The following is a 12,229-nucleotide window of genomic DNA, read 5'->3' as shown; positions in this document are numbered from 1 at the left end:
GACGGACCCGCCCATGGTTAACAATAGTCACCTCACTGTTGACAACTTAGCAACTATGTTGCTATATTTAGCAACTTTTCAGACAAAAACAAATCAGTATCGTCCAGAATCGGAATCAGCAGGTCAGGCTGTTTGAAGATTGGTGATTGGTCAGAAAACTGCAATCAGTGCAGGCTTAATTTTTAGCCATCCCTCCTACTCAGCATGACTTGGAGTTTAAGGAGGACATAGGAGGACATTCACTGAGGGGAAAAAAAGAAAATGCAGAAGCTCGTTCTACGCAGGAGAAGTAAATTGTTATTGGCTGCTGTGGCTCCGTCCAGGAGGGAAACACGGCTAAATATACGAGCTTTGACACAAAACCGAACCAATGTAAAGCAAATGGACTCGTTTCCTGCTTGAATGTCGGCTCCTCCATTTTAAATCTTGGGTTTATAGCTTCCTACCTGTTGACCAGCAGGATTTCCTTCAAGTTTTCTTTTCTCCCAAAAAGGTCAACCTGAAACTAAATCCATTTGTTTGTATGCAGTCAAATTTCTACAGTACGGTGACGGAGGTGGCTTTTGATGACGGCAGTAAAATGATATTTGTGCCCTTTTTTTTCTCCCCCTTTTTTTGTGTGTGTGGCGTTTTCCTCTGCAGGTGGTTCTTCGGGAAGATTCCCCGCGCCAAAGCAGAGGAGATGCTAAACAAACAGAGGCACGACGGGGCTTTTCTCATCCGAGAGAGCGAGAGTGCGCCAGGAGACTTCTCCCTGTCGGTGAAGTGAGTAGAGCAAAGTCAAATGTCAGATGTCACACACATGGCATATATGAGTCAGGGTTCAGTTTCCTCGGAACTCAGCTTTTATTTCCTGCTTCTAGCGCTTTATATGCTGGGTCTAAGAACTTATACATTTGGCATGGCTGAGTCATTTCCTTAATCTGGCGATGCTGCGGTGCCGCCATGATGTCACCGATGTTTCTTCGATTTGTTTTGAGTGCTAGACTTAAGAACTATAATTACTTTCCAGGTGCTTTTCAAATCATTCAGGCAGATGATTAAAAACAAAAATTACTCTGTAGCATGCATTGCATCTAAACACCACTGCGGGATAATTGGTTTTTGCTTTTTTTTCTTCTGTTGTTTTTTTTTTTTGTTTGTTTGTTTGTTTATAATTTTGCACCGTTATCTTTTTCCAGGTTTGGTAATGATGTCCAGCATTTCAAGGTCCTTCGTGACGGGGCTGGGAAGTATTTCCTCTGGGTGGTGAAGTTCAACTCGCTCAACGAGCTGGTGGATTACCACCGCACGACTTCAGTCTCCCGCAATCAGCAAATCTTCCTGCGAGACATAGAGCAGATCACCCAGGTAGGAAATGACACCCTGTGACGCATCCGTAACTGTTAACTGTTTGATACAGTTCTTGTACAGTGACAGAAACTAAATATTAGTTTTTTAGGGATTTTTTGTTGTTTTTTTTTTAAAAAAGGTTAAAAGGTTTGCAGAGGATTGCTCATTTAACCACCAAGTCAGATTACATTGACTTTTAATTAACTTGGTATAATTTATCTTCTTTGCAGAAGTATTTGTAACCTTAAATGTATAACTTTTTTTTTCCTAGTGTGTTTTGTTTTATTTTTATTTTTTTATTGGATGGACCAAATGCATATGGCTGAATTGTGACATGGCAGGAAGTACAGACGCACCACTCCACTTTTTCTCCCTTCCGATACCGATATTTGATGTTTATCAGCCGATACGATCCGATACAGAAAAACATTGCTGAATTGACTGAGAATGTTTTATTTTTTTGAACTCAGACATAAATGTACTGAATTGCAAATAACACAACTTTACTTTGTTTAGTCAGTGCAGTCAGGAGTAGAACAGCCAATGTAAAATGAATAATAAAGTGATACTGACAAAAAAAAAAAAAACAGTAAGTTGACTGCCTTTGGTCAAACATGCAAAAATACACTACAGCAAACCTTCTTTGAAATGATTCAGAAAGAAATTCTGAATAAAATGGAAAATAAATAATGAAGCATGATGTCGCTCAGAGCATAAAGCATAGAATTACACTAACTAGATCTGCCCTCACTGATCAGGCACAAATGTCACAATACACCACCTGGGATTTTTTTCAATATCTGGACTGATAAAGATGTTAATATCGGAACAGTGCACCTCTAGAAGGAAGACGATACAGGGGCCTTGGATATTCTGTACATATTGGAAATCTGAAAAATGTGGAGCTTAAAACTGGACTTTAACTGCATCATTTCAACACCTACATGCGAAACCGTTTGTGGTTTTTCTGGCTCGTTGTTTAGTGTTGAACTTTGCCCCAGACTCAAGTTTTGTGCAGCCTGTTACTTTTGTTTTCCTTCCCATGCTGCTCCTGTATTTAGCTCCATTAAGTCTCCCCACAGCACCAACGTAAAGGTGGGAACGGTTTCCTCATGCCCAACGCTTCTCGGCTAAAAGTTCCGTTTCGGTCTCGTCTAACGACATCCATTTTTCATTTGTCCCCCTCATTTTTGTTACAGTCCTCGCATCACACAAAACCAGACTTTTTATAGCGTTCTTTCAGCAACTATTTTCTTTTTGTTCATCCTCCCATTCATACTAGCTCAGTAAATACAGTTGCTTCCCACACTCCTCAGGTTGTTATTTAAAACATTTTCAAACCACATATTTTTCCCTCCATTTCACAATTAGACTTTCTGTGGGTCGGTAACACAAACGGCCAATAAAAACACATTGAATTTGTGGTTGGAACAGTGAAAAAAAGTGCAAATACTTTTCCTGGTTTAATGTCTTTGTTTTGTGGTGTGTGTGTGTGTGTGTGTTTTAAGAAAAAAAAGAATTTGAAGTGTACTTTTTGATTAAAAAGCCTGTGCCTCGTATATAAATATAAAAATGTATCTTCTGTGTATTATGTTGCGTATAGATTCATCCTTGAGAAAGAAATATGAGTCACGTTCTGCACACACCACAAGCCACAAAATGCTAGCAGCAAACAACTTGCATGCACATGCTCTATATAAATCTTTATACACTAAGAAGATCTTTACATGCTGGGTAAAGTGAGCTGATGGGGGGGGGGGGAATCATTTATCATATTCAAGCTACTATTTATCAGTACTATTTATTCGGTGACGATCCTAGAGTATCTTTTTTTATTATTATTATTATTATTTCTTCCAAAACAGTTGCATTGGAAAAAATGACTAATTGTTTCGCGTCAGATTTCAAAGACGGTGCAGATTCTCCGAACCAATCAGACTCCAAGCCGAAGCAGCGAGGGATTTTTTTTTTTTTGCGTTCCATCTAAGTCGCTTTCACGGTTTGAACTCTGTAGTTTGAGGGTGACCTGCTTTAAAAAGGGGGGAGTAATGGGGGCGGGCAGAAAACACCCCTGGAAATTTAGTGGCGGTTAGGTTAGGTTAGGTTAGGTTGCAGGCTGCAAGTTTTGAGGGCCAGCGGCAGGGCAAGGCAGAGGGGAAGCAACCCAAACCACTCAGAAATGAAATGATGCTGCAGGTGAGACAAAGGCAAAGACTGAGTTTGTGTGTGTGTGTGTTAGTTGGGAGGTGTTAATGTAGTATTGTGACTATGATGACAAAATCACACCTTTTTTTTTTTTTTTGTTTAAACAAAAGTATACCGAGTTTTTTTTGTTTGTTTTTTTACTCAGGATGAGCGCAGCCTATTTTATGTTCTCTGTTTCAGATTGTCGTTTTTTTTTTCTCAGTTTAATTGTATGTAATACATTTCACATTAAATGAAATGAAATTATCTTGTTTGTTTTTTTTTTTATTCTCCCACCCCCTTTTTTGACATAAAGATTAGAGATGCACTGATCCAATAGTAATGTCTGTTTCTTTGCCAATATTGGACAAAAATTGTAGATTGGTTGACGATGTGTCCGATCCATAAAGACAGATCTGTTCAGACCAATTCTATGCTTTACTCTCTGAACAATTTCACACCTTATTATGCTACATTGTACTTAGAATTCCTAATTACTCTTTCTGAACCATTTGAAAAAAAGATTTGTTTTTATGTATTTCACCAAACTTATAGTTTTTTGTCAGTTTCACTTTATTATTAATTTTACCTTGGCTGTTAATTGCACTAAACAAAGTAAACGTTATTTTTACATGTTTGACCAAGCTTGTGAAGCTACAGGTGTATTTAAATGTGCTGTACTGGTGCAGAGTTATTAAATACATTTGTAATTCAGTACTTTTATGTCCGTTTAAAAAAACTTCTTTTTTTTTTTTTTTTTGTCAATTCAGAATTTTTTATTTTTATTTTTTATTTATCCTCATATCGGTATCGGAAGTGGGGGAAAAAAGTGGATCGGTGCATCCCTAGTAAATGATTTGTCCAAGTGTCCTCTCTGGTTTTGACTTGCTTCACATCGAACCTGTCGCTACAGAATCGCCATCATGTTTCTCACGCGCCGTTTTTTTTCCCACTTTCCTTTCATTTCTCTCTCCTTCCCCTTCAGCACCCGACGTACGTGCAAGCGCTCTTCGACTTCGACCCGCAGGAGGAAGGCGAGCTGGGTTTCAGACGCGGCGACTTCATCCAAGTCCTGGACAACTCCGACCCCAACTGGTGGAAAGGAGGCTGCCACGGCCAGACGGGCATGTTCCCCCGCAACTACGTCACGCCTGTTAATCGGAACATGTAAAAAAAAAAAAAAGGAAAAAATTCTAAAAGAAATTTTAGAAGTTTTCAGACCAACACAACAGCAACCATCACCACCATCATTATCATCATTGCTCTTGACCTCATCCTCCCTGCCATCCAACCTGCAACCAACCCCACCCCCTGCGTTTTCCCCCTCCCCCTGCCCCGGCCATCCCATGGTGACCATAAAAAAAAAAGAACACAAAGAAGGCAAAAAACTGAAAAAAGAGAGAGAGAAAACAGGAGTAGAGCTGCCGTAGGCGTCGCTTCGTGGGCGGCAGCAGAGCGGAATCGACCTCTCTCCGCGCGGAGAAAGGTTCGCCTCCCTGCTGAACGCCTCGGCGAGGACCGAACTGTCTGAGGGAAATCAAAACGCAGGAGGGAGGGGGAAGAGAGAAAACAAAAACTAAACTAAAGCCTAGTGCACCAACCGTGAGGATAACCAAATGATTGAACCGCTCCCACAGCTGCTTCTGTCTTCTCAACTTCTTAACATTCTGCCTGTTTCTGTTCCTTTTCTTTTCTCCTCACTTCTTTGCCGCATGTTGTTTTTTTTTTTGTTTTGTTTTTTTAAAGATCACGTCAAGGAATTGTCTACCAATTAAACATCGTAAGTCGTTTTAAAGAAAAATGGAGAAAAGGCTAAAAAAAAAAAAAACGTTTTAAATAATGTACAAAAAGAAAACAGAGAAGCGAAGCCATCTACGACATCGCAGCTAGTTTCCACGTTCTAGACCGTCGGCATGTGAGCGTTGTGCGTCTGTTGTCGACTTTATAAATGAATCACGTATAGAGAGAGAATCCATTTTTTTAAGAATATATATTATATATTTGTATGTTTGTCTGTTTTACCTCTCCACAATTATTTTTTTTTTCCCCCCCATTTGTAAATTATGTTCAACCTTCTTGTTAGCTTAGATAAGACCTAGTAGCTCTAGAATGTGATAACTGTCGACATTGATTTTCTTTTTCTTTAACTTATCCGAGGTTACGCGACGCTTTTTTTTCTTCTTAGGCTTTGTAACTTCCGATTTCAGAAGATTTCTTGGCTTTGTCATGCAAGTACGGTAAAGTTTAGTCCTCTGAAGGAGTTCGGTCTGGTCAGGAAGCCAACGGCGACCAGCAGAGAGCGCTGGAGAAAGGCTAACGCACCGATCGCGAGCCACGCTGGGGTTTTTTTTTTCTGTTTTTTGGGCAGTGAATGTAGCTGACCGCACCGACAGGCAAATATGAGGGAAGCACGGTCGGAGAAACTGAACCATACAACCACCACAAGGGATTTAAAAACAAACAAAAAAAGAAACAAGACATGCTGAAGTAGTAGTGTTGTCAATATTCATTTTTAGAGAGATTGAGAGAGTGGTCTATATGTACAGGTAGTTAACGGTCACGTTCAGACACATTAAATGCATGCGTTAGCAGACACTCTCCTGCAAAGCAACAGAAGGGGCTGAGTTTGGATAATCGCGTCGTGAGACCTGCAGGTGGCAGATCCACACTTTGGAAAACTGAGATTGTTTTTGTTTTCTTTTTAATGCTAAAAGTTGAGAGATCAGCTGAAATAATGTAAAAAAATATTTGTTTTGTTTTTGTGTTTTTAATGTGGTGTGTGGTCAAGCACTTTCTTTTCTTTTTTTTCCCCCCCCGAACGTTCTAATTTTTATTTTTTTTCCGTCCGTTCCAGTGTGCGTGTTTGATTTACTGTTTTGTGTTCACCTTATTTTGGTTTCAGTTTCTCGTTCTCTCTGGATAGTGCCTTTCTCTCTGGTGTTTGTGTCTCTGATCTGCTACCATGAGCCCCCCCATTGCCACCCCAAGCCCCACCACCACCACCTCTGCTCTGGATCTGTATTGATAATAAATGTAAATAATCCAAGATGTCCCATCTGATTTTAAAAAAGGAAAGAAAAAAAACAATAAAAACCTCAGCCTCCTGACCTCCTACATCAGCCCACCTTCACCTTTTTTGCCCTCACCATCAAGGAACTGTTGTGTCTCTTTCTCCTTGTCTTGCATAATGACACTGTTTTTGCTTTTATTTTATTTTAATTTTTTTTTTTGCGTTTTTTTTTTGTTTGTTTTCAATTAATAAAATGCAATTATTAAAAAAGGTTGTCTTTTATTTCTTTTGATTTTTTTTAACCAATACAATTTCTTGTTACTAAAAGTAAAAATTCATTCTATACAGCAACTCATTTAGCAAAAACCTTTGTTTTCTCCCGACACTTTGTTAGTCTTAAAGAAAGCCTAAATCAATTTTAAGATTGTAAATAGTATGTCACCTTTAGCTATAGCATGAAGTATTCTGGTTTTGGAAGCAGCGACTTCACCGAAGCAAAAGAATAAACAATTTCTGAAATAGTTAAGATTTTGAATTGTATTGCTTCTCATTTTTCTGCTCTTTCTTTTTTTTTTTTTTTTTTAATATACAATGCATAATTTTCATGATATATTATTTAAAATAACATCCAGTATTCATTGACATTAAGCTAACTATCTGCTTTAGCCAGCCTGCAGTCCGCTCCTTTACAGTATAGTCTGGAGTGATTGAAGTCGCTTCTGTAAAGGGAGTTATGCATTTTCCACGCATACATACATACTGCCATTTCATAGCACAAACAAGTAACTGCTAACTTCAATTGTTATTGTATGTACCAAAAACTAACTTAAAAGAAATTTGACTTTGCAATACAGACTTATCTGACTCTTTGAAATTGGCCTCTGTCCCTTTAAGGACCTCCCACGCAGTCCAACACTGTGCCAACGTCGACTGATGCCGTTTACAACCGTATAAAAGCTCATTAACTTACACAACTCTACCCAAAGGTATTAGATATTTCCCCTACTTTAGTGAAATTGTGGTAGAAAAACGCATCTTTGAGTACATTGCATTTCCATTGGCTGTTTCAGGGTTTAAGATCAGCTTCTTGTTTTTAACCTGAACCCTGAAGGATCAATACCACAGCAGGGGTTTCCCTAATAGTCAGCGCAGGATGTTCAAGCACTTAACAAAACTTAGTCGTGCTTCGGGTATCACAGTATGCATCCCTGAAGAATTTCATACGTCCCGGTAGAATTTGTACTTTCTTTATTATTATTATTATTATTTTATTCCTAAAAATTAGTGTCAGAATCAGGCTACAATTAATAAGGGTTTTTCTTGTGCCTCCTGATCCTGAGACAAAGATGATGCAACAGCCGATCTAAAAGAGGAAGCTGAATTCTTTCTTTTTTTTTTTCCTTTCCTCTCTTTTTTTTTTTTTTTTTTTTTTTTTTTTGAAGTAGAAGGTTGCATTGCTCTACGTGCGGCATGTCGCTGCAACCCTGCAAGATGCACCAACCACCCGTCTGACGCGCCGCGTGCGTCACAATTTTCTTTTCTTCATAATCGGCACTCAAGAGATCAGGCTCTGTGTGCATCAGTGCTGCTGTGCTCTTTCTTTGTAGGCCTCTCGACTGGAATTATTCGACGCGTTGTGGGTCTGAAATAACGCCGCGCTGCCCGAGTGCATCTGTTCATGTCTTTGACAATCAAATGGATGAAGTCATTCACACCGCGGCCTGATGCCTTTACTAAAGTAGCATTTCTGCCCCGGGGGGGGGGGGGGGGGGGGGGGGGTAAGCGGGTGGAGGGGGTTTTTGCCTCTGAAGTCTGACGAAGCTGCCATATGGTGCCTGCTGTAGAAGTGGAGAGCAAGGCTTTAAAACCCCCTGCCCTCCATTCAGTCGTGACACGTTAAGATGATTTGAGGATTTGCAAGTTCCGAGTTTAGAAGATTATTATCACTACGTGAACCGGTGCACGTTTGTGCCACGGTTATCTGAGTTTTGTTTGTTTGTTTTTTCAAAACCACACAGTGGTTTCCATATGGGATTTATATATATATACCTTGAACTAGAAATGAAGCCTTTTTATTATTGTAAAATCTATGCCTTTAAATGTTTCACAAAAACGCCCACGCTTCAACACACTTCAGTGTCATCTACTGGGATTTTGTGTAGGAATCAACACAAAGCAACGTCCAAATATGAAGAAGGAAAAAAAAACCCAAAAGACACGATTTTCTAAATAATTCTTCACAAATAAACCGTTGAAAATGCAGCATGGGTTTGTTTTCAGCCCCCTTTCGGTCTGATGCACCTAAAATAATTTCCGTTCCGTTCAATTGCAAAATTAGTGCAAGAAGTCTTTGCGTTTTAATCCAATATCAGTACAAGCTACGGTATTCTTCGAAGGATTGCGAGGGTACATTTATACAGCAGGTCTTAATGCTCAATTCTTTTTTTGTTTGTTTGTTTGTTTTTGTTTTTTCGGAGTGGCTGTTCAAACTACTGAATGATGCGACCACAATCAGACGCAGTGTTCGAATGGTTTGCAGCCCATATTGCCCACAGGAGGAATGTAAGACGTCACACAGCAGCGCACCGTTTACGGAAGTTGAGATGGATTCAACCATACGAGGATTGATTTTATAGTTATTCAGAGCTTACAGTGTTGTCACAAGATCATAACAAGAAGGAAGCTAATAAAAAAAATGACTACTGGCAACGGCCTTTTGTGGAGCATTGACTGCAACTTGTGTGGGCAAGTCTGTCTAGTCGTGCAGTCGGAACCAAGAGTGGTGTGATGCACTTCAGTGATGCAGACTTCTTTCATAATTGTAATTTTCAAACATTGTTTACGTCCTGATTTACTTGATCTGACTTATTCTAATCCAGAATTACAATGGGTGTCATAAAAGTCGGATTAACAGATGTAGCCGTTCGGACTACACGCTCTTTGAAAACTGATACATATCCGATTTAGTTTCACGTGTGGAAGTGGAACAGGTCAGATTTTTCGGAGGTGAAAAGGTCAAAGTTGGGCCGTTCAGACTGACGTCAGAAAGTCGAACTCAAGTCTTGTGTGCCTTCTGTGTGAACGGAGCCTTTGAGAACAAATACCATCATCAACACCAAGGAGCCCTTGTGGTTAGGTGATGGCCAAGGCCACTTGGAAAAGAGATGGAGCTTCCTGGATTAAGAACTATTTCCCAAACGTGAAACATCTCAAAGAGGACTGCTCAATTTATTATCTGTAAGCAGCAGAGGGACCCACGGTAAGTCTGCAAGAGAGCTGCAGAGATACTCAGCTCAGGTGGAAGAATTTGTCAACCACACAACTGTTAATCCCCACAAATCTGACTTTTATGCAACAGAGGTGGAAAGAAAGTCACAAGAAGTCCTGGTCATATGACACCATGACGGAACTGTTTGACCCACATGCAAAACACCTCAACCACACTGTGTTCCCACTGGGAAACATGGTGACAACATCATACTGTGGAGGTGCTTTTTCAGGATAGGGGAGGTGGTTCAAGCTAAAAATAGGCCAATGGAAGGGAAACACTCTGGACTGCAAAGGATTTGACATCGGAGGTTCAGAAACATAACCCAAAGGACTTGTCGCGAAAGTTAGCTTGACACAGCATTGACTCTAAGGATCTAAACTCAAAAGTACGCCACACTTGTCAGATTTTCATTTGTAAGTAATGTCGAAAGAGATAAACTTTGTTGATTTATGATTAAAATGACTTTTTTTAAAATCACCTTTAAGGGTCATCATAATGCCACCAAAGAACAAATTTGCTGCAGAACAACGACTGCTCTCATGTTGAACCAGAAGCACAACTGTAGCTGTCAACACACCCTGATCCTCTTGGAGGAGGATGGTTCTCCCGTTCCCAGCGTCAGATTAGCACCAACCATCAGGAAAAAGGAGGAAGGCTATGAGTCATGACCCAACGCAAATGATGGAACACTGAAAAAAAAAAAAATTAGCATGGAAGAAACACAAAAATTCCCACAAGAGGATGTTAAAATTTGCTTGGTTAAACACTCCCCAGTCTGTTTCTTGCCACACTGCTGTCAATTATAACACAGGGGTAGACTGCAAGTGTGTCAGCCACAGGGGGATGAACTTAAACCCCACAATCACAAATCCATGCAAACAACAGACATCTCTGTAGATGTGGAGGTGTTTGAAGTTATCAGATCACTTGCTTGAGCTGCATGAGTGCATGCATTTATCTGGCACGCAAAGGTTGAGACTTTCCATGCCACTCCCCATCAGTCCCACAGGTCCAGGTGATGAACTTCGCCTCTTACATCACGACACGTCTGACTGTGTTTGGACTGACATGGGGCCAGCTGTACTCAGTACAAAAGCTCCATTTAGGACACGCATTTTCCGGCTTAACCAGTCAAAACACTGCAGCATATGGTTCTTGATCTTATTAAATGAATCTTTATGCAAATTACGTGTGTACTGCAAACATTGGATTCATTGTAGCCATGTCAGGGGTGTTTTTGCGCATGCTAAATATCCCAAATAAGCTTTACAGTCAGGGGGGAAAGCCATTTAAAGTACTTAGTCAAATTAAATTGAAGACTCAACGCAAGTCACTTCCTGTTTTTTTTTTTTTTCTTTTAAAGCCACATACAAATTTGAGAATTTCTATAATAATTTCTGAAATTAAAGTTTCCACATCCAAGATACACTGAATAGCTCTTCATCTCTGTTCAGTGATTTTTTTTAGTATACTACTGCCACCTCCTGGCTTTTCTGCATAACTGCAATTTCTTTATTATTACGCAGGTAAGCGTTGATTGCTTTCTGTTTGGTTAAATTTAAGATATAACGGATATAATTTTTCAATTTAAAATTTCATGATTATTTATTTATTTTTACAATATTATTGCTATGTTATTGCTTTCCACCAAGTGAATATATTTTTTCATTTACTGTAGAACTACCAGTGTTGATGTAAGGTGAGTCTTTATTGACTTTGCACAAAGATTAGATATGGAGCATAATCGGTGCTGGTGCCAGCCGATTGTTGCCGATTTCCGAAGTGGCACATAATAGCATACAGGTAACCATTTTTATTTCTGTTTCCTGTTGAGTCACATGACCGTCTTACGTATCCTGACGTAAACTGTTAGGACTTGTTAGGAATTTTCGGAACATGAGTTAGAAATTCCTTAGGTTCTGTTAGGACTTTGTAGGATTTGTGAGGGTTTTTATTTTACGCTCTGGCCTTAAAACTTGGCTGTTTTGCATTTTGAAGGCGCTTCATAGTGGAGGCGTTATTTCTTCGTGTATTTTGTTGCAAAGGGACGGCATATTCCGCAACTGAAGAGGTTCATTCTCTCATTTTTAATCTCGAACACGGAAATTAATCCGCAAAAAATAACGCGTGAAGCAAAATATGCTTATTGTGTTACATCGTAATACAACAGTAGCATGAAATTTTCTTTCAAAAACCAAAAAGAAAAACAATCGTTGTCGGCAGGATTCGAACCTGCGCGGGGAGACCCCAATGGATTTCTAGTCCATCGCCTTAACCACTCGGCCACGACAACACATGTACAAACGGTGTACATGTTGCTGTTGAACGGATAGGTAAAGGTGAGCAGTGACTTAATTGTGTCATGCTCTGTAAAAAGTATTTCATCCCACAAAGCAGTTGCGTTGGATAAGTGAAAATTATTAGTAGGCAGT

The 12,229-nt window shown here is 39.7% G+C and overlaps 1 protein-coding gene and 1 non-coding gene across 2 annotated transcripts in view; one reads left to right on the top strand and one right to left on the bottom strand.

The window, feature by feature from the left end:
- Positions 1 to 6,590, top strand: part of grb2b (growth factor receptor-bound protein 2b) — a 34,856-nt gene extending 28,266 nt beyond the window's left edge. Inside the window, exons 4-6 of the mRNA XM_028042407.1 lie at positions 643 to 765; positions 1,182 to 1,350; positions 4,502 to 6,590. Coding sequence (XP_027898208.1) covers positions 643 to 765; positions 1,182 to 1,350; positions 4,502 to 4,687 — 478 coding nt within the window. The 3' untranslated portion in view covers positions 4,688 to 6,590. The remainder of the gene's footprint in view (positions 1 to 642; positions 766 to 1,181; positions 1,351 to 4,501) is intronic.
- Positions 6,591 to 12,008: 5,418 nt separating this feature from the next.
- On the bottom strand, positions 12,009 to 12,090 carry trnas-aga (transfer RNA serine (anticodon AGA)). The gene has a single exon. It is a non-coding gene; the product is annotated as a tRNA-Ser (tRNA).
- Between the last annotated feature and the right edge of the window lie 139 nt (positions 12,091 to 12,229).

Source organism: Xiphophorus couchianus, chromosome 16, assembly GCF_001444195.1.
Source record: "Xiphophorus couchianus chromosome 16, X_couchianus-1.0, whole genome shotgun sequence".
Classification (NCBI taxonomy): Eukaryota; Metazoa; Chordata; class Actinopteri; order Cyprinodontiformes; family Poeciliidae; genus Xiphophorus; species Xiphophorus couchianus.
This window is presented reverse-complemented; position numbering and strand designations above follow the sequence as displayed.